This window comes from Pyricularia grisea (assembly GCF_004355905.1).
Source record: "Pyricularia grisea strain NI907 chromosome V map unlocalized Pyricularia_grisea_NI907_Scaffold_10, whole genome shotgun sequence".
Classification (NCBI taxonomy): Eukaryota; Fungi; Ascomycota; class Sordariomycetes; order Magnaporthales; family Pyriculariaceae; genus Pyricularia; species Pyricularia grisea.
Window position 1 is genome coordinate 331,826 of NW_022156722.1, and position 21,569 is coordinate 353,394.

Below are 21,569 nucleotides of genomic sequence, written 5' to 3' on the forward strand. Positions count from 1 at the left end.
TTCGAAAGGAGTAGTGCGAAAAAAGCCGTTTATAATATTACTGAAAACGAATAAGGGAGTCGCAGCTATACCTTGCGGCTAATATTTAATTCGGTGTAAAAAACCCGTTGACTTTAGTTCCAGGTAAATTCTGGTGAAAGATATGCCATTACGCCATTCGACAAATGTAGCTTTTCGGAAATTATACTTTGGCCCCCTTTTTTCGCCGTTGGGATTATCCCTAATTTTTTGGATTTTGGGATTGTCAAATCCAACGCATAACGCTAATTTGTTCAAATATGTTTTTGTCTCTTCAAACTTTCTGGCTGGAATTTTCTCTTCCCTTATATTTTGCAAAGCGCTTTTTGTAAAAAGCTCCGTAAAATGACGAAAAGCCGTTAGAAACAGCTGTTTGTAATAAAGATATAATTCCTCAATAATCGGGCCAAACATCCTCCACCATTCATGGGTTAGACCCACCTTTGTTAGCGATTCACACCCAAACATACCAATAAGCTTAACAGCTGAAGAATTTTCGCCCTCCGGGCGCCGGTCGTCATGGCCTCACCAGAGGTCTCAAACCGCCGCGCGCGCCCGCAGAGCACGCCGCAGGCTTTGCCGCCGGGCCAGGCCGAGTCGGAACACGTATCTCTCGACACGCGCACCGCTAATGCGCCTGAGCCGGCCGGCCGCGGAAGGTACTCCAGCCTCCCGGCCCTGGCTATTAAAACACTGTAGCAGGAGTTGGAAAACGTGGAAACAGTCGGCAGCTGGCTCGAAGAGGTTTTTGCAGCCAAGCTCGAAAGCTTACAGGCCCCGGAGGACGCCGCGCTTAGGAGAATTGTTTTCGAATTTGATAATGTAATTAGCGGCTGGTTCCTCAGTCGCACCTTCCCTGAAAAAGAGCGTTCGCGCTCCCCGTCGCGTTCGCCGATCAGTTCCAACGAAAGGCGCAGCATTTTAATTACAAGGACGGGCACGGCGTCGTCGGCCTCCAAAGGCAAAGGCACGCCCACTAACAAATCGGTCACATGGGCCGAACGAGCCGCCACGCCACCAGCGGCGGCCCCAACGCGAATTTTAACCCCGGCCACGCGCTCGTACCCGATACGTACGACGCCCGGCAATGCACCTGACAGCTCCGCAGCTCCCTCCCAATCGGGCCGGAACCGCCCCCAAGCCCCGAAACGTTTGACAAAACAGCCGGCCAACCGGATTCTAATTCGCGTAAATGACAAATTGCGGATGGTGACGAGGGAGCCATATGCGGTAATCACCAAATTGGCCGAATTGGTTTCGGTGCCACACAGTAAAATCCCAAACGCCAAACGTACCCCCACGGGCTGGGGTATTACGGTGGCCTTTGAGGAAATACGGCAAAAACTTTTCAACCCTAACGCAGTTAAGGCCATTATGGACGCATTGGACGCGCGGGAAGTTACTGTCCCGACAACCTGGCATATATACGCCGTTTTTGGAATGCCCCGAACGCTTAATTGCCTGGACGGAAAAAAGGACGTACATAATGTAATCCAGGAGAAAATTACCGTGGCAATAGGCCAGCAGCCAATTAATTGGCACATTTCCAAGTATGGATACGACCCGCATACGGCTGAGGGCACGTGGATAGTGTCTTTCTTTTAACCCGTAAAGCCTTTTTAGCTTTTTGGAGTGTCGAAACGTGCGCGGAAGGTTGAAAAGTCACGCAAAATTACACACCACCACGATGGCTGCCAGGGATATTGCGAAATACGTCGCTGCGTACGGCAAGCGCGTTGCGGCATATGTGGTAAAGCAAAACATGCGACAGAGGAAGAGCCGTGCAAAGCAGCCCCCAAATGCGTTAACTGCCACGGCCATTTCCTATCCGGATATGAAAACTGCCCTGCCCGACCTTTGGTGGTAAATGGGAAGCTTGAACGATTTTTACAGCGTAAATTAAAGGGGATCCGCAGAATCGGACGTGCCAACCGTACCGCGATTATCAACGACCGGGCTGAAGCGGCCCGCCGAAAGCCAGCACCTGCAATCCCGGTCCTAAGCACCTTATCGCAGCATTCGCAAACCTCGAGCTCCCGATCGAGCATCTTAAATAAAAGAACGCGGCCATGCGAGGCGGCAGGGGCGGATATCCGCAACTTCCTGCAGGCCGAACAGGAACGCGTGCACGAAGAAATCGTTTGGGCAGCCGAAATGGAGGAGGACGCAGCGGCTGCCGAACCTTGCCCCGCTGATGTGATAGATTTGGAAGCAACCCATCGATTGATATGACGAAATATTCGCTCGGCAACATGCAGCGGGAACGCCTCGACGTAGTTTGGGCCAACGTAGGCAAAAGAATGGGTGTGTATCTGAGCCTGTTGGAATTATGCCACCAGAGAAAAGTGGACCTGGTTAACGTCCAAGAGCCATGGTGCGGGCTAAAAACGACTACACAAACGCACCCGGGCTATAATGTTTTTGCGCCAGTGGACGAATGGCACGCGAGCACTTACGAAGCCATGACTGGGTTCCGGCCCCGGGTGCTCACCTACGTCAAGAAGGGGGCAGCCCTAGGGGCCGCACAACGACGGTTACCGCAGGGCCAAAATACGCGGGACGTATTTTGGCTCGAAATTAACGGAATATTGTTTATTAATGTATATAGGGCTCCGGGTATTGAGGCCGCGCTGGAAATGGTATGCAATACCGTGCCAAATGGACCCACGGTGATAGGCGGCGATTTTAACGTAGCGGCTGCTGCATACCAGCCAGGCCGCACAGACGCACGCGGAGGGGATTAACTGACGGCATGGGCGCAAGCCCAGGGCATGCATTTTACAGGAAATATCGGCGTGCCCACCCACCGCGACGGGGGTTTATTGGATATGGTTTTTTCCAACCTCCCTAGTACGGTAATTGTGGTTGACAGCAGTTTTTATACAGGCTCCGACCACGAATTTTTTTATACCACGCTGCGGACGCGCGGCGCCCCCCGCCCGGAGGCGGTCAACGTTTCAGTTAGGGACGACCGGCTACCAAAGTTCGCGGAGTTATTTGCTTTTGGTATGCAAGATATGCCGGACCCGGGATCCGCGGCCGATGGCTACGCATTGGACGCGTGGGTAGCTGAATTTACAATTTTATGGGAGCAAGTGACGTGGGTCGTGGGTACGCCGGCGGGAAAAAGGGGCAGCTCGGCTCCTTGGTGGACCGAAAACTGCCAGCGGCTCTGGGTCGAATTCCAGCGGGTTAAACGGAGCGCTGTAAATAGGGCAAACGCCTTTGTCGAGGAGAAAGCTTACACGAAAGGGGTGCGGGCCGCGAAGCGGGATTACTGGAGGCACCGGATTGACCAACTGCGCGACGATAAGGATTTGTGGAACATGGTGGGCTGGCTGGGAGCCGGACCACGCCTCCGGTCCCCGCCGCTGGTTATTAACGGCGAGCAAGTGAGCGAGCCCTTAGCAAAAGCGGAAGCACTGCAGCGGGAGGTGCTTGGCCGATTTTCGGCGGAGGATAACCTGCAGGGAGACCCCTTGGAGGCCTGGTCGGCGGACGAGGCTAAAATCCCTTGGGACACCCAGGTGAGTGCGGAAAAGGCGGAGCGCTCCTGCATTGGGGTTACGAGCACGTCCCCGGGCATCGACGGAACGACCGTCCGGCTACTAAAAGCCGGATGGGCTTCGTTGGCCGAGCCGGTGCGCAGGCTCTACCAACGTTGCCTGGAACTCGGACATTTCCCAGCGCCTTGGAAGAAGGCCGAGGTCGCGATGCTACCGAAAACGGGGAAGAAAGACCGGAGCAGCGTTCGATCCTGGCGGCCTATAGCCCTCCTCTCCTGCATCGGAAAAGGCCTCGAAAGGCTCGTTGCACGCCGGATAGCTTGGGCCATACACGACAACGGGCTCCTTAGCTGCACCCACGGCGGTGCCCTACCCAAGCGATCGGCGACGGATCTGGTTTGTGCCCTCGCCCACGATATCGAGCAGGCTTTAGCTCGCGGGGAGGAAGTTACCCTTGTCGCATGCGACGTCCAAGGCGCCTTCGACGCCCTCCTCCATGGGCGATTAATACGGAAAATGCGGAGCCTCGGGTTTAGTAAAATGCTCCTCAGGTTCGTGATTAACTTTTTAAGCGGCCGCCAGGCCCGAGTCCGGCTGGAGGGTACGACCACGGGCTTTAGGCGGCTTGGGTGCGGCACCCCGCAAGGGTCTCCCCTTTCCCCGATCCTATATATACTATATTTGGCGTATTTCGTCAAAAACGGTACGAAGTGGCGGTTGGCATACGCAAACGACGTGCTTACATGGAAATCGTCACCCTCGTTGGAGGAAAACGTACGTTGGCTGGAAAATAAACTCCGGGATATGCACGAAATTGCGGCGGAAAAGAAGATCCATTTTGCAGCGGAAAAAACAGAGGTGATCCATATCACTAAGAAAAGGCACGGTCGCAACCCGGAAATCCGGATTAATGGTAGAACGGTTACCCCGGTCCAACTACCGGGCGGTCGACGCGGACAAAGCGCCTCCGGGGCCGAACGTTACCCGGGCATACGTTGGCTTGGCTTTTGGTTTAGCCGACGGCTAAACGGGCGCCGCCACGTGGCCGAAAGGGCTGCCAAAACAATGGCGGTCGCTGCTTACCTCAAAAGCTTTGGGGCAGTAAAATACGGACCGCCTGCGGCTGCACTTCGCAAGGCAGCGGTGGCATGCGTGGGTTCATCGGCCACCTACGCAGCCGAGGCATGGTACAACCCAGCGCATAAGCAAAGAGGATTTCTCAAAGCATTGAATAAACCGCTGGTTTTAGCGGCACGGGCAATCCTCCCGGCGTATAAAACCACCCCCTCGTCCATTATTTTCAGGGACGCAGGATTACCCTCGGCCCGCGTCGCGCTGGCCTACACCCGCCTGAAATACGGCGCCCGACTAAGGCTCGCGGACAAGGGGCACCCCCTTGTCAGCCGCCTGCGTGAAACACCTCGTGCCCGCAACTCGGGCCATTCGGCCACGACCCTGCAAACGGCTGCACAACTTCTCCCGCGGATCCGGAGACTAGAGTTGCGCGCACCTCGCAATGCCCCGGATTCTCGCATTGACCCCACCGGAGGAGTCCCAAAAGAGGAAGCGGCCCGCCGTTTTATAGAATGGCTGGATATGGTATTACCTGACGATATCGTGGTATATACGGACGGTTTGGAAAAACACGAAAATAACTGCGTCCAAATAGGGTACGGATGGGCCGCTTTTAGGGCGGGCCTGGAATTTGCCGCAGGCTCCGCATTTATTACGCCGGAAAGCCACGTTTTCGACGCCGAGGCGATTGGCGCCCTAAAAGGGCTATAGGCGGCAGCCAGGGCCCAGCCAGGCGCCCGGATTTGGATTGGTGTGGACAGCACCTCGGTTATTTGGGGTCTTAGAGGCGACGCGCCGCGTTCGTCCCAATGGGCCTTTTTGGAATTCCATAATCTTGTCGATTTATTTCGAAAATAAGGTACCGAAGTTCGGGTCCGTTAGTACCCTGGGTACTAGGGAATTCCGGGAAACGACCGGGCTAACGAGTTAGCCAAGGCCGGCTCCGCCGGACCGCCGGACCCAAATTCGAGGGTTTAGTAAACCACGTATAACGGTGCCGGCACGGTCCTTAAAACCATTTTTTCGAATATAAAAAAAAACTGGTAGCGTAAAGAATTTTGTGAACGGTCCCCCGTATATAGGGAATGGAAATTCCAATACACACCAAAAAAGGAGCCCGAGAAATTGCGTTTGCCAAGACCCCTACTGGGCCATTATTTGGCCATAAGGACCGGCCACGGCGATTTTAAAGCCTACTATGACCGTTTTAACCACCAGGATGCAAACATTTCGTATGCCTGGTGTTGGAAGCGGACCTCCCCTAAACACCCGGTGCATTGCCGCTTTTCGCGGGCGGTGTGGAGAAACTGGCCGTAGCCTGACAATAACCGGCCGGTCGGGCCGCCAGACCGCGCCCAACGCCGCAAATTCTTCCAAACAAACCTCGGGCAACCGAAAAGCTTTGAGGCGTTTTCGATAGCCACCAACTATTTCAGCGCCCGCCCCAAAGCGGCCCGCCAGCGCCCCGCGCGCCACGAACGCATTTTACGCCTAGGGACACCGATCGTAAGCGACTCGAACTCTGACGAGGAATAAATTTATTGCCTTTTCACCCACACCTTACGGCATAAGCCGTTAGACGAACCCTCCGTACACCTTAGGCACGGGGTCGCGTTAGTGAACTAACCCCCTAAGCAGGACCGGGCCCGAACCCGGTCAGGCACGATCCGCCTCTGCCCTCTTTGTTTTCCCCCTGTGTAAATAAAGAAGATAGAACGCGCGCCGAAATACCCCTCGGGAGGTTGCTAACGGCCGGCTAACAAGCCGGGCCGAGCCCGGCGTTAACTAATACTACTACTACTACTACTACTCAATGATCGGGCTAGATAGGACTACAAAGTTGCCTTTTCCAATTTCCATGTAAGACCGCTTTGGGGCTTTCCAGTAGTCCTTTTGGGTGAGACATCGGAAGAGCGTTGTGCCGCGAAGGCTTTTGGGGGCTAAATTTTCCCGTAGTATTTTTGCCCCAATAAATATATATTTCATATTCTTATAAAACGTAATAAAACTGGGAATTATCGTGGAAATCGATAAGATATTATCTTGTAGCTTTTTCCTCGCAATCGGATCTTTAATTGCCGGAAACAGATCTTAAAACATATCTTTAATATCCTGTACATCTTTGCGACTAGCTGGAACAAGCCTTTAAAACTTCGTAACGCTGGCCAAATCAACAAGTAACTTCGGAGGTGGACAATTATCTATTTGCAAAATGCAATCCCACGTTTTGTAAATATACTCGAAATAACACAAAAGCTCTTCGTCAATGTGCAGCGCAAGGTACCTGTGGATATTACCAAATTGGAGCCCAGCAATAACACCCGGGAATTCCATAAGCTTGTCGAATGCCTCGGTTATCTTATAATTTTTCAACAAAGTTCCAAAAGCTTTTCGCTTAGCTTTGGACAACCTATAAAGCCATTTGTCGCGATCATATTCTACCTTACACTGTCTGACCATTTTATAAACATTCCCGTCAAAATATCGGGATTTATGTAAATATTGCGTTAATCTGCTTTAAATTTGAACTTAATCAGGCTTTGGTAATCCAAATTTCGTCGGAAATTCGATCCATTCCCCACGGACGGATAACAAAACCACTCCGATAAACTTCGTTGCAAAAGATCTCAAAACCTCGATTCTATGCCTACCCTCGATATATGCGATTGGAATATTTGTAAAAGTTGGGTATTTTCCAAAACCCCCGGGAGTGTTGCAAAGGCGCAAAATTTAATAAAGGTTTTTTTTAAATAATTGAAGATTTTCCAAAATCTCGGCAAAATTCTTGGGAGTAACAATGGCTTTAACAAAATAATCTTCATTGTTAGTATCATAATGCTTATCGAAGACTTGACTCAATTGCTCGACGTGCTTCTCGCTGAGTTGCCTTCTGGATTCGATTGCGTAAGGAACAAGAGATATCACTGGACAGCGTATTATGCCGATCTTCCTTAAAGGGTTGTCCATCAGTAACTCTGGCTATATTTACAGAAGTTTGCCGTACCGGTAGTAACATTAGTTTATGTATGGATGATTGGTTTGGCTTTTAAAATTGGAAACCCGGTATGCGGACTTAGGAAACCGTTTTCGCAATTGTGGCGTATGTCTTCTGAAATTTGATTTATCTTTAAAGGATTGGCCAGGGATAAATATGATGACATACATTCAGCTTTCTGCACATTTCTGGCCTCAGCTTGACCCTGTGAGGATGTAAATTTGGAAAAAGCAGCGATTGTAACTGCAATTCGAAGTTTGTTAATATTCACACTAAGTATTTGAGGGTTGCGAGGAGCATAATTTGAATTCGTGAACATGGTGTCCAAATAGGTTCACGTGCCTGAGCGGCTCATTCAGTCAAAGAGGGTGGGTAGTAGCAAGACGGTCCCAAAGCACGAACCGCCATGGCCGAATCCCCCGCCAAAACCGGGCCAGCAAGCATTAAAAGCACCCCCCCCCCCCCCCCCCCCCCCTAAACTAATTTCTCAGCTGCAAATGTTTTAGTAGCACTTAAAACGGACCGACAAATCAGATACAATTTGAGAAGCTTATCTTGGGAAAAAACCCATGAAGGCCGTTGAAGATAATTTAACCACTGCGTCCCCGCTAAGGTCCTCGCTTAGAACTCGCATTAGGTGACGCACAGGGCCAGGCTCGTCGCGTGCCACATTATTGCCAAGCACCAACGGTGGTGCACCTGGTTTCCGCGGCCTGTAATCAATTACTGCATTGTATTTCTGCTTCTTCATGTCTAATGTATGTGAAGCCTGTCATTGCATAGCCTATCATAGAGCTGTCCCACCCATCGTCTTTTCCCTGCTCCCACCCATCATCTATTGTCTGCGCTCCCACCCTTCATTTATTCTCTGCTCCCACACATCATCTATTGTTTGCGCTCCCACCCTTCATTTATTCTCTGCGCTCCCACCCTTCATTCATTCTCTGCTCCCACTGTTCATCTATTCTCTGCTCCCATGGCAGAGGGATATCTTGAAAAAATAACCAGAAAGAAAAAAAACCGCTGACGAAAAGGCCTTTGCTAAAGCCCAAAAGTTGCTTGCTTTAGTAGCCCCTGACAACAAAAGAGTCCAAAATCTTCGTAAGATGGCCCCAAAGCTCCTTAATTGGCGAGAGCGGAATGGTTATTGGCACATCGGTCTTTCAGTCATAATCGCCTTCGCTCGGAGCCTAAATCCATCACAATGGCAAATTGTAGAGCGTTGTTTTTCACGACTACAGGAAACCCAAGCTTTTACAGACCTTATCAATCGCTGTAAAATCCCAGATAGCTGGGGCTACTTTTATAATGTGGTTGGCCCTAGTTGGAAAGCGAAATGCGTTGCGGGTAAGTAAGCAATCACTAGTTGTGGGATCTCGCTAACTTTTACTAGAGGTTGCATTGAGTGAGTTCCGAGATTTCGAACGATTGAATGAGTATTTGGGCCATTTTGCAAACCTACCACAAGAGATCGGTGCTGGTGTCAGACATACAAGTCGGGAGCAGATGGCTTGCAGCTCAACGCCATCTGCTGTGGCCAGCGTCACTGAAAATAGCCGCCCATTGAAACGTCGACGCTCCGAGCCACTCGAAGAATCGGAGCATCCGACCGTGACTCCGGGTATGTAACCCGGGATTATTCCAAATGCTTTTCCACTGCATATTCATGGGATTGAAAGAAAACTGCGATATATAACACTATTATGCTTGCGGTTTCTGATTGAAAATTTACCGCAGATAACACTGGCATCTTTACCCAAGTCACACTGACGACCGCATCACCTGATCGCGCCCAAAACAGTCTCGGTAATGCCGCAACGGCGTACGTCTGGACTTGTGTACACCTGAAATTTCAGAGCCCGACAAAATACAGCGGAATCATTTGTCCAACGGTATGAAGCTATATGTCTTGATGCATCTCCAGAAATATCTTTTGCGGACAGTTCTGACGTCAACGAACATTTCAAATCTCACAGCTCTGCCATTAGCACGGTATGAGGCGCCCAGCAGTAAGCTACAACTTTTCCAAGCCTTCTGCAAATCTATCTAACCGTTGCCAAAGATGTCAGGCAGGATCTAGATAATACAGGTCCACCAGACGCCCCCGCTATAAGTAATCCTTATCAGACGAAAGCCGCAAAAAATACTAGAAAGCGCAAGGCGCCTGAGAAGTCTCCGGTCGACCGAATAAGCAAGAGGTCGGGCCCGAAGTTCGCACATCAAGGCGCCAAAGAGACCACCTCCGACCCGCAGACATTGGGATGGAAGCAAAATGACATGTGCTTGACTTGCAAAGCAAGGTGGGATGCAGCGCATGCCCTGGGACAAAACGCAGAGATCAATGGCCATGGTGGCAGCCAAGCCGATGCGGAAAATCCAGGAAAAGAGTGCACGGCATGCAATCGGGATGACAGGTTGTGCGCCTATGTCTACACAGAGGCCCAAAAGACAGGCGAGACCAACCAATTTTACCAATAAACACTTCGTCTAGCCGAGCTTGAGCTAAACAGAGGCCAAGGAACAGATCAGGTTCCTCAAAAAGCTACGGATGAAATCGTATTTATTGTTCAGAGGTTGTCGGTTCGGGCGTTTCAGACGGGAAAATTCAAAATGACGTATGAACTTCAGAAAAGGAAGTTGGAACACAATCAACAGGGAATAACTGAGCTACGGGATAGACTCGAAGCTCTGGAGTCTGGGTCGTAACATGCGACACCCCAGACTTGGACTAAGGTTGCCGAAGGCATCCGCTAGCACTTTTAAAACAGGCCATTGGGGGCTCCAGGGCGGACGCTGCATAACATAATGGTCTCATTGCTTTCGTTAGGGCAATTTATATAAACAATAACTTGTTCACGTGACAATTGAAACATCCAATATTAAAGCTACTGGTAATGATGTTGACTTGGCTCTATGACAATCGAGTTTGCATGGGTTGAAGGAAGGGTTTAGTTCAGCAGTACTTTCTATGTGTTAACTACGAAAGGAACGGTTACTCTGTTACCCCACCAGGATTGAACCACTGTTGCTTATGTACATGCTATTAATCCATCGCTTAAGCACAACCACCATGGCTGCCAGCATATCCAGAATGGATCAATCTCCGCTTCCCTTCATACACCTGATGGTAGTACTCAAACACTTACCTAGGATCGAAAACATATCCACTGGCAAGCATTATGAGATTGGGCTCGGGCTATATTACGTACATATCGGAAACGTTTGGGGCTCTCCAGCACCTCGTCGATTTCTTAATTATGCGAAAAAAAAATTCAAGGGTTTCACTCAACGCCCCCAGCAAGCCTCATCCGAGTTTCCTTGGAAACACAAAATCGAGGATTCTCAACAAACAGCCTCCAAACGACGCAACGGTGACGACAATATCTTGGAGGCTATAGTCGCCCCAGCCACGAAACCTTCGAAACGTAGCCGATTCCAACCCTGATTTGTTTATTGTTCTCTTCTTTGTAAGCAAGGCGCACTACGCGGGGCGATTAGACGACTTTGGTTTAGTAGTTGGCAGGGCCGAACCGGTTTAGGGACGTTCCTAAGCTTACAGAACGGAACCCGCGACTTTTAGCGTGGCCAAGACGACAGGGCCCTTGCAGATTCTTTTACTTTAGAGTCGCCCAAGAAACTTTGCATATCTCTCTGCGCCATTTCAGGCTTCTGACCCACCAAGTAGTAGGAACCCTTGATGTAGTTGGATAGTTTAGGTTTTATCGCTGCCGGAGGCTAGCAACGTTGTTCCGGTTGGGACTGTAATCCATTTCGGGTATTCAGTACGAGGGTACTTTCCAGCTTTAGTATAGTTGACGAGGATCGTTTTTCTAATGCTTCTAAACATCCAGCCACGCCGTGGGCCCATTTTATCAAAAACAATCAGCATATTAACGGTATAAAAACAATCATTTAAAAATATAATATTCTCAACTGCAATACGTAATTTTTATGTAATTTGTTCGTCAGCTAGATCCGGTCCTTATCCCTTATTACCTGCGACAGACGAGAAGCGCACATTGCTTTAGCTTCTTTAACTACAGTTATAAGAGGAAATAGTCTGGCCCCCACTGCCTTAGACATTGGCTTGCTATTGATATTATTACTAGAAAAAGGCCAGATTGTGAGTGTCCATAAAGGCGTGATTACTGCCGGGTGGGAGGCCTCCCACACCATTAATTTAGTAGGTGATAAATGGCTGCGGCCTCAAATACTTCGGTTTAATTTATTCACAGGGATTATCATACAACTTAGTGTCTTGATTAACAGATTGGGTGCGAAGGCTTGCAGCATGAGCCGGTGTTCCATTTCAGCTTCACCCGGTTGGCCATTGTGGCCCACTTTTGTCTATCCTTTCTTGACTTGGGCTTTACCCTTGTTTACACATTTCGCTTCACTTTCCATAACCAGATAACTTTGTCAGCTTTGTTGCGGGCGCAGCAAAGCTGACTAAGCTCGATCTTACGAACCGTTGACTTGCAACGAATTGATTAAGGTATGATGACAGGAAAGATGAAGGAAAACACAGAGAATCTGTATTAATTTACAGGGGAAATAAATAAAGCGCCTTAAACCTATTTAAACGACCCAGATCCCGTTTTGTCCATTTATCCAGACAGCATAGGGAGGGAGAGGGTGAATAAACGATACGGCGGGGAACGCTGCCCTAGGTCTGGCACCAAGATTAACCACGTCCCATTTTTTTTTTGAAAACGATTTTTATTTTCTTTTGGGAAGGGTTATGTTAGATCCCGTATTAATTTCCGTTTCTGTACCAAACTCACCGGAACGGAGTCTTTCATCGCGTCGGATGCACACTGTGAACTATGCGAACTGTTTTTAGCAGTTCCCGCCACCAAATCCTCGGTTCTGTCCTGGAACATCTCGCTGGTATTATTCTTTTTGGAGGGTTCGAGGCTTTTCGCATCGCACAGAAGACTCGTCGGGTTTCCCTCAATTTAAAAGTATATTAACAACATATTTGCACAGGAATTTTGTCAGTCTTACCTGATCAGTGGATGATGGGGGTCCTGCCCGATTCGGCGAGTGATAAATAAAAACGTTATCGCCCTTTTTCATATATGACCAGACGTTAAACCCGTTGCATTCAAGTTGATGCAATTTTTGAACGATAGTTCTCCTTCGCTGGGCATCCTTCCGCGATAGATAATTTTTTGTAATTGAGCGTTGCATTTTAGAGCATGGATTTGGAACGGCCTACCTTCGGATGAACTGGTTGACGCAATGTTTTTTTTAACATTGTGACCACGATTATTTCCCCGATTGTGTTTCACATATTTAGCTTTCCGTCTTCCGTATCCAGTAAATTGGAAAAGTTTTGGAAGCCTGGAAGCTGGTATTGAGTGGGGCTCAAGCCATTTCTGAATCCCAGGTAAGGGTATATGGTGGAGATGCTGACAGCATTCCAAGCCCCAACCACAAAACCCGCTTTCCTCTTGGTCGACGTTCCCAACATACGACTCTCGTTTTGTGCAACCAGAATACTGAGATTTAGCACTTGGAACGTGAAGGGAATAACTGCAGGCAGGTGTGCTTTCGGATATTTAACATAATATGATAACAGGAATCGGATTTGCCTGCTGGCTCCCTCCATACCGAACAGTTTCCCAAATTAGTACTCGATTCTCTAGCTTACCGAAGGCCTGAATATTGTTATATAGGACCAGAGTCAGGATTTTGAATACTTCAGGTTAGAAAGCAAATGATAACACCCACCGCGATGAACCAAGGAAGAATGAATTGCGACAAGCCACTCCCTCTTCGACCACTTTCCTCCACTGTTCGGCCCCCTCATCGTAACCCGGAACGTAAACGGACGAAGCAAGGAACCCTGCACGATTCCTCAAAAGCCGAGATCCAAGCTCTGCAACGACAAGTTGAAACTTTGGCGAGCCACAATAATTATCTCGCCAGACAAAACGATCAACTGCAAAAGCAGGTGGATAGATCAAAGGAGCGTCTATCCGACGTCTTGAAAACAATTCAAAACACTTTGCAAAACTGTGTTAAAAACGCAAATCAAGAATACGTGAATGGAGATGAGGGAACCATCACTATATGCAGGCAGAGTTTTGATCAAATGAATATGTTTTGAAAGCTAAAGAATTTTGCCTAATAGATCTATTCAATTTTATGATGGCTTGATGAAAACATCAGGTAACAGCAAACAAAGCGTTTAATCATGTGGCATGCGGCGACATGTGGTGGCGTGTGCGCCATTTCTATAATGCCAAGGGCGCTTGTCGGTCTACTATTTTTTCAAAGTCATTCTTCGTTGATTCGCTTTTCAAATTGTAACTGCGCTATGCACAAAGACATCAGATCTGAACTTGCCACTCTTCACGAAGCAACTATGGCATGTTGAAAAGGTCCTTGAAACTCTGCTAAACTCATCCTAACAAGCATCCGTACTTGTAAGAAGACAGATTTTGCCAGGGAGTGGACCTAGACAGAAGGTGTACACAGCATAGAGCGCATGCTTCAATTTTATATGTGCCGATATACTACGGTTGACCTCATCAAGTATAGACTGTAGCTAGTTCACATGACTGACCGGTTTTGCTTTCTACTTCTGTATCTGCAAGATAGATGCATCGCCTGAACCGAACTGGCTCTTGTAATTTATCGTTCTTGTTACCTGCCACCCCTTTGTGGTTGTTTATCGTTGTCTCTGTGCTAAAACAATGTTGGCTGAAAGACGCGTCGTATTTGGTCACACACTTTGTTGATTGACGTCAAAACCGGCAATCTGCGGTCCAAATCCCATTGTCCTCTCCGCGGGAACCATCGTCATACCGAAATCAAATCCTGATCTTTCTGAACCAGGATTACCAGCATTTTGCGGGATATTTCGCAGTGGCCTGGCTGGAGCATCTGTTGTCGGCCAGCCTACCGGACGAGGTGGATGATGCGTCGGGCAATTTGCCGTATCGTTTGGTTCGGGAGCGAAATTTCCATCCGCCTCTACCAGCACGGCGGCGTTGGGAAACAATGTTGGAGGTCTAGAAAGCTTTGGGTTGTATGGAACATGCCCTGGATAACTTGAGGTCGCTGCTGGTCGATTTGAAGGCGGCACCTGTGGGGTCCCCGAAGAGGCCAGGTTTCGGTTGTACGGAATATATTCCGAGTGGTTTGAAATAGCTGCTGGCTCGCTCGGAGGTACAGCAGAACATCGGTCGTATTGCGGCTGGGATCTATTTGGACCCGGTCCGTTTTGTGCGGCTGGAAAAGAAGTGCGGTCAGGTTTGTTTCGTTGATCGCATGGACCTGTGATGCCGTTAAAATCAAATCTTGTAATTTCACCGCGATTAACTGACCTTTGAAGCCTGCGGGGCTTTCCTCCAACGATGGATTAGATGAGTTTGAACTGTTGATGGCCTGTTTTAAATAGCGTCTCAAAACTAAAAAAGCAACGATAACTATAGTCAAAACAGTAGCATTGAGGGCAATCCCGCTCACAACCAACGCGGGCTGGACTTCGAGCCAGTTAGAGGGCTTGGGGCTCGGTGCAGTGGCACTGGACTGTAGTGAGCCGAGGAAAACGGAGGCCCGTGTTCTGTCTTCGCTGAGATGGGCAGGGACCAGATCGTCAAGCGTGCAACTTCCGGGCGAGCATGGGTTTTTGGTGCAACAACCGAGGAATGGCACTGTGGTGGCGTTGCCTTTACAGGTCCACCATATACCGTGGGCATGCTGATGAGAGCAATTCTGTTGAGGGATTTTGTCGTATGCGTCTGGGGAGAAGCTTGCCTGCGAAAGATTCGTTTGGGGACAAACTCCCGTACCGTCCTTACACGGGTTGATGGTACAGCAACCGATGAATTCGGTAACGTTCCCCTAACAGATGTAGAACTGACCTCCTTTGGGGCAGGATAGCCCGAGTTGTGACATATTTGGGATTGCATGGCGATGGACGTTTCCAGTTTCACATTCAGGCTGCACCTATGTAGAAGTGTGTAAAGGGCTAGCAACATCCAAAATAACTAGTGAGGAAAACCATATGTGGCCGAATGGCGTTAAAAAACGGCGTGGCGGGTGGGATGGCGGATGGCGGATGGCGGATGGCGGATGGCGGATTAGTAAAGAGCCCTTCGCAATCCTAAAGTCAGTGATACAATACCGGGAAGGCGTTCTGAAGAAGATGAGTATTAGAAGTAAACGGTTCTATACATTGTAATTGGTACGACCACTGGATTGCGTACAGTTACCAAAAGCTAATGTAGGATTAGGGTTTTATCCCGTTTTCTGAAAAAAGATTTTATAAAATATATAGTTTCTGAAATTAAAAAATTAAGAAGCTGTTATTAGTTTGCCCAAAATGGGAAAATTGTAATTTGTATATATATATATTTTGCTAATTGGTTTTTGTTCGCACTTTGGAACCGCTCTACACTGTACACACCATGGAATATAATATAATTTTAGATAACCTGGAATCGAAATTTGCAGCTCTAAATATATCCAATATTTCTATAAAAAAAACCACTGTACCCCCATTCGGTTTTATTACCCCAGCTTCGATTTCGGCTTTTTTCGACTGCTGTACGGCCGTTGCAAAAAGCTGGACAACGTTGTTAAAACACATATTGTTACCAGAAATTATCTCCAATTTAAATCCCCGCATACCAGTTGTTTTTATAGTAATGGACCATGTTATTAACGGTGGCTCATATTTACTTTCGAGACTTGCCTGGGTAGAGCTTTTTCGGCTTATAAAATCGGTCGAAGGCATAATGAAAAACGAACGACGTCTGGACTTTGTTAAGCGGACCCCGGGATACGGGAACGCGAATATCGTCGCTAATATATACATGCGCTTTTATTGCTGCTTTAAAAGGGTGGCTTACGAGCATAAACGAAAGGCCAAACGTTGGACACAATTGGCCGGCCCGTTACCATTATTATTGTTGGCGTTTTTTACAGCTGCGAACTCGATAATGTAAATACCGTTCGATTTTTATGTAATATGCTACTGATTAAAATAAAAACGACTTTAATCGTATAAATCAGGCCGGCCTAAACTTAATTGCGGCGGAAATTCTAAGGAGCTACCCTAACGAGGTTTTATTATTTTCCAACCGTATATTTTCCCTTTTGGATTTCCCAGCCCAGTTAGGTGGGCCGAACTTTAAATGTATTGACCATGTAAAAAATTTGCTGGAAAAAGCGACAAATTTTCAGTCTGTCGTTTATTTAAATGTTTGCGCCCCTGCCGAGTCGTAGTCTCCATACAAACAAGTTGCCAGGCAAACACCTCGTTTTAACTAAGTTAGTTTTGTTGCGCCCGCAACAAAGCTGACTAAACTTGATCGCGAACCGTTTCAGCAAACTGATTAATGGTATGGTGGTAGACGTTAATTTACAGCAAAAGTAAATAAGCGCCTTACAATTACCTAAACAATTACCCGCGTTTGAGGAATAACCGTGTTTTGGAACCCAAAGCACCGTGTTGGTATCGGCTTGGTAATTCCACAGTTTGGATGTTATGCCTTTAAACGAATTGAGCATATTAACAATTATGTTAAGAATATTTGTGGTTATGCGATTTTCAAAATCGCTGCCGCTCTTTTTCCGAACTAAATATAACGACCTGGACGAGTGGATAAGGAAGGCGAATGAGCTGCTGGGTTGTATTATGAGGCGCAATCTGGCGCGGAATCTTGACGATTTTTTTTATTATCGGAATGGTGACAAAATGGATTACAATTTACCCTTTATTATATACCATAAGCACATACGGCATAGCTTTATATATGGCGTTGTTTATGGCGTTGTTTATGGCGTTGTTTATGGCGTTGTTTATGGCGTTGTTTATGGCGTTGTTTATGGCGTTGTTTATGGCGTTGTGGATGGTGTTGCGGGTGGAGTTGCGGCTGGCTATAGCGCTGAGTGGGTTTATAAATTGTGCATAATCGTAGTACAATGTTGCAAATAGTGGCAACGTAAAGTTTGTATATTCTACGTAGCATAGTGGCACAGTGGCACAATGGTTTAGAGTGGAGTATAATAAAAACGACGATACCGAATTGTGGCGCGCGTTAATTCCACACAACGTATACTTGACAATTTGTACATTTATTTATTACGCGGCGTGTTTTTGGGGCTGTAACGCCGAATTATATTTAAAAAATAGTTTATATCGACTAAATAATACCAACACAATTATTTGAGATACCAAAATTAAAATGAGAATAGGTTGCCTCCAGTTTAGCCCTCAAATGGCTGCAATCGATGACAATTTAAACCGCGCCGATGCTGTGCTTAATCGGGCTAACCCGGACGACCTTGAAGATTTGGATATCCTGGTATTGCCCGCAATGGCTTTTACCGGTAATAACACTACCACCACTACCACCCATACCACCAACTAATTTGACTAATATCGAGCTTTTACTCATTATATTTCCAGGCCAAAACTTTCTTTCGTTGCGGGACATATCGCCATTCCTCGAACCGGTCGGTTTAGGAATCAGTGCCCTCTGGGCTCGCACAACAGCACTCAAATACAATTGCAAAATAGCAATCGGCTACCCCGAAAAGGCGGATTCCTTATCCAGTTTCCTCTTCCAGGGCGCATTTTTTAATTCGTTATTAATGGTTAACGAAAACGGCGAAACCCTGGCAAATTATAAAAAGCAGCATTTGGATTATGCCGATAAAAGGTGGGCATTCGAAAGGGCCGGAGGGTTTTTCCACGACGTAATCGACGGGTTGGGGCGAGTTACTATGGGAGTGTATACAAATATCGACCCTTCCGAAACACTATGGTACCAGTTCGAATTCGTTTTTAATATTTTGGATTTTAAAGCAAATGTCGTTATTGTTTCCATGGCCTGGAGTGCCAGCGTTTTCGATAACCCCGCCTCTTTCTATAGCAAGCCGGACGAGCCCCATATGGCCACGCTGGAGCATTGGGTCAAGCGCATGGAGCCTCTTATCCGTGCCGATCGCGACGACGAGATCATCTTCGTTTTCGCGAACCGTTATGGCAACGAAGGCGACGTTTTATATACCGGATTTTTAGCCGTTATCGGGATTTGTAACGGAAAGGTTAGGGTTTACGGCGTGCTCGGTCGAAAGACCAAATAGCTGTTCGTTATCGATACCGATAAGGAGCCTTTAGCTAGGTTTGTTAGGCGGTCCGGTAAAAAAGCTACCGACGATAGCTGCGATATTGTCGGCGATGATTTGTTCGGGCCTGTACGCACTATTGAGGAGCTCGCTATCCTTTACAGTTCCCGGAATATATATCCGACAAACGAAATCGATACCCGCGAATTAACGTTAATTTATATACCGGAAAATACAGTTGAAATTTTTACGAATACCTCCACGAACATTCGCCCAAAATCGCCCAAAAAGACCAGGCATTTGGCTTGTGTACAGACCCAAATGCCTATTTCCAACCGATCGTATTACTTTGATTTTGCAATGCGAAAACCAGCCACCGTTTGTTTTTATATATTGCCAAACGACGCAATAGGGCTATTGTTAGATATTTTACAACGGGTCGACCAACCGATACCTGTGCGATTGATAGGCTATTTGCCTGATGAAATTCCCTTTTTTCGGGCTTCCTTCCAAGGCAGGTGAATGGTGTTTCGGATTAAGTGTTTGGGAGAAAATACAAATAAGCCGCGTGCAGAGTGAGACGGAAATAATTATCAAACCCGTTGCAATATTCGCAGCATAAGCGATCTGGATGCCAAACAACACTGTTATACCAGTGGGAAATTGTGTTAAATCGCGAAAATTGTAGCATTAAATTAATAAATTTAAATTGTTACGCATAAATTACGTAAAACCCTCGGATGTTTAACGTTTAAAAAAGTATATATAACCTTTATTTTAGGGAAACGCGTTTGTACAAACTATAACCACGCTTATAACTGTCGAAATCACAATTGCGGCGACGAATGGCCTCGCATTAGATGATACGGTTTCGATAAGTGAAGAGCCGTTTGCCCTGGAGGCTGTAGCGCCAGATGGCAATGCGGGGAAACGTTCGGCGGATGACAAGCCATTTGTATCGCTTGATATTGATATGAAAAAGCTGTTTAACAGGGGGTTGGCTTTTGCGGATTTCGTATGGGGAGTAATGGGCGGAAGTGTGGAAAGTGTGGAAAATGTGGCGGTTGTAGCAGTCGACGTATTGGCCGCCGTCGTGTTTAAACTACCCAACCCGGGCCTAGGTGGTGTAAAAAGTTTTGGTCCATTTACCGAGGGTATTGGTACATTTAAACAAATAATATTCCCTTTTTGCGGGCTGGACGGGAAAAGGTTACCAAACCTTCCAAAAATAATAATATGGCGACAGGTTGGTAAATAACCCGGGCAATGCCTGTGGTAAATAATTAGATTTTTGGTCGAAAGTGGCTAAAAAGAAAAAGAAGAGAAAAAACAAAAGCCATTTTTGTTACCATATTACAAAAACGCCGCCGTTTGGCGCGTCCAAAGGAATAAGAAACCGGCCAAGGTTGGAACCCTCGCAACGGGAAGTGTTGAAAAAATACACGAACTGCTGCAATATTTTAGGCTCTTCGGGAATAATTATAGCAGTATATTCGTTTATATAGGCGCCAATAACCTTTGTAATTAACGATTTGCCAGCATCGAACTGTACCGGTTTACCCAAACGACAAGTTCGGATTGGTGGCGGTTGGCCAAAAGCGAATTTTGTCGAAGCAAAAAAATTGAAAATAATAAGGCTTTTTATTTTGGATGCTGCTGGTGGATTTTGGTTAAAAGTGAGGATAGCACGCCTGGTTTTAAAATTTTTAGAATATTGTTCCAACCCTGAACGAAGATCCGGAAATAAAAAACCTGGAATAGGGTCGAAAATCCGAAGGCCTTAAACTTGAATCCAGGAATCTAATCCGGGATTCCGCTACCGCAAATTTTACAACTGGACCAACAAAAAAGAAGAAAAAAAACTTGGAATTTATTACCGCCATTTTTTTTTCTTTTTTTTTTTTTTTTCCCTTTCTTCTTTTTCTCTTTCTTTTTTTGTTGGTAAAATGCTTTAAATGCTACCAGCTGAAATTCTCACACAAATAGCATTCCAATTGCCATCGCGCAATGATGTTCGCCGTTTCCGCCTAGTAAATTCTGCATTTGCAGCGGCCTTTTTTCCGGCGTTTTTCCGCTCCATACAAATTATTAATACCATGGAATGTTTTAAAAAATTCCAAAACCTGGCGAAATCCCCAAACGGTTCCCTAGGTGCGGTTAAACATATAACGCTATACCACGGAAAGTGGCCAGAAATATTATCTAAGGACCAGTGGGACGTACACCCATTGGTAATACGTCGTAACGCAGTGACAAGCGCAGAAGATGCTTATTCCAATTACCGCCGGTTTTTAATCAAAGAAGCTTCCCGCGATATCGTTTCTGACTGTATCCGGCTGCGGGAAATTTTGCCGGGGCTCGAAAGCCTTACCGTTTCCCACCTCCATTTATGGAGACCATCGCCATTAAACAATGCGTATTATAACCATTTTAAACAAAGGATAAGTATAGTTCCGTGCTTTGAAAACTCCAGTGGCATTTTATTTACGGTGCTACCCATTTTGGCAGCATTCCGGCGGCTTAGTTCGTTAAACATTCAAAGCAATCTAAATGTACGTAAAATGACGCAAAAACAAGATTATTTTTTGGTAAAACGTTTAAATGTCCAGTCGATGTTTTCTAGGGACGGTTTAACCGATAACATATGCAATTTTTTTTCATCGTTTCCAAACCTTACGCATCTTGCTGTAGGATTTTTACCGGGCGGCCTTATTTGGGAATAGAAACTTCCATTAAACATAATATACTATCCGAAACTAACCAAAATCCATTTTTCGAGGCTGTACGTGACCGAAAACGAGCTTGCTGGTTTTGTTTGCCGGCATAAACTAAGTAAATTTTCCTTAAACCTGATTATTTTGTTTTTAGGTGGATGGGAATTCTTT

The 21,569-nt window shown here is 46.9% G+C and overlaps 7 protein-coding genes across 7 annotated transcripts; 3 read left to right on the forward strand and 4 right to left on the reverse strand.

Annotated features, from left to right (window-relative positions):
- Window positions 1–78: 78 nt before the first annotated feature.
- PgNI_11619 (uncharacterized protein) lies at window positions 79–7,058 on the reverse strand (the record flags this gene model as incomplete). The annotated part of the gene is made up of 3 exons (XM_031131585.1): window positions 79–340; window positions 6,466–6,528; window positions 6,751–7,058. 3 exons carry the CDS (start codon window positions 7,056–7,058, stop codon window positions 79–81), a joined length of 633 nt encoding a protein of 210 aa, XP_030976502.1.
- Window positions 7,059–7,328: 270 nt separating this feature from the next.
- PgNI_11620 (uncharacterized protein) lies at window positions 7,329–8,344 on the reverse strand (the record flags this gene model as incomplete). Its single annotated transcript, XM_031131586.1, has 3 exons — window positions 7,329–7,414; window positions 7,762–7,798; window positions 8,240–8,344. 3 exons carry the CDS (start codon window positions 8,342–8,344, stop codon window positions 7,329–7,331), a joined length of 228 nt encoding a protein of 75 aa, XP_030976604.1.
- A 48-nt stretch (window positions 8,345–8,392) lies between these two features.
- On the forward strand, window positions 8,393–10,457 carry PgNI_11621 (uncharacterized protein). Its single transcript, XM_031131587.1, has 5 exons — window positions 8,393–8,940; window positions 8,989–9,204; window positions 9,331–9,485; window positions 9,570–9,602; window positions 9,656–10,457. Exons 1-3 carry the CDS (start codon window positions 8,902–8,904, stop codon window positions 9,361–9,363), a joined length of 288 nt encoding a protein of 95 aa, XP_030976664.1. The 5' UTR covers window positions 8,393–8,901; the 3' UTR covers window positions 9,364–9,485; window positions 9,570–9,602; window positions 9,656–10,457.
- Window positions 10,458–12,332: 1,875 nt separating this feature from the next.
- On the reverse strand, window positions 12,333–12,853 carry PgNI_11622 (uncharacterized protein; the record flags this gene model as incomplete). The annotated part of the gene is made up of 2 exons (XM_031131588.1): window positions 12,333–12,551; window positions 12,815–12,853. The coding sequence occupies 2 exons, from the start codon at window positions 12,851–12,853 to the stop codon at window positions 12,333–12,335; spliced, it is 258 nt and encodes an 85-aa protein (XP_030976605.1).
- Window positions 12,854–14,326: 1,473 nt separating this feature from the next.
- PgNI_11623 (uncharacterized protein) lies at window positions 14,327–15,518 on the reverse strand (the record flags this gene model as incomplete). The annotated part of the gene is made up of 4 exons (XM_031131589.1): window positions 14,327–14,835; window positions 14,931–14,991; window positions 15,073–15,306; window positions 15,471–15,518. 4 exons carry the CDS (start codon window positions 15,516–15,518, stop codon window positions 14,327–14,329), a joined length of 852 nt encoding a protein of 283 aa, XP_030976665.1.
- A 498-nt stretch (window positions 15,519–16,016) lies between these two features.
- PgNI_11624 (uncharacterized protein) lies at window positions 16,017–16,556 on the forward strand (the record flags this gene model as incomplete). Its single annotated transcript, XM_031131590.1, has 1 exon — window positions 16,017–16,556. The coding sequence occupies one exon, from the start codon at window positions 16,017–16,019 to the stop codon at window positions 16,554–16,556; it is 540 nt and encodes a 179-aa protein (XP_030976667.1).
- A 1,242-nt stretch (window positions 16,557–17,798) lies between these two features.
- On the forward strand, window positions 17,799–20,189 carry PgNI_11625 (uncharacterized protein; the record flags this gene model as incomplete). The annotated part of the gene is made up of 5 exons (XM_031131591.1): window positions 17,799–17,943; window positions 18,023–18,663; window positions 18,703–19,062; window positions 19,466–19,844; window positions 20,149–20,189. 5 exons carry the CDS (start codon window positions 17,799–17,801, stop codon window positions 20,187–20,189), a joined length of 1,566 nt encoding a protein of 521 aa, XP_030976666.1.
- Window positions 20,190–21,569: the final 1,380 nt, after the last annotated feature.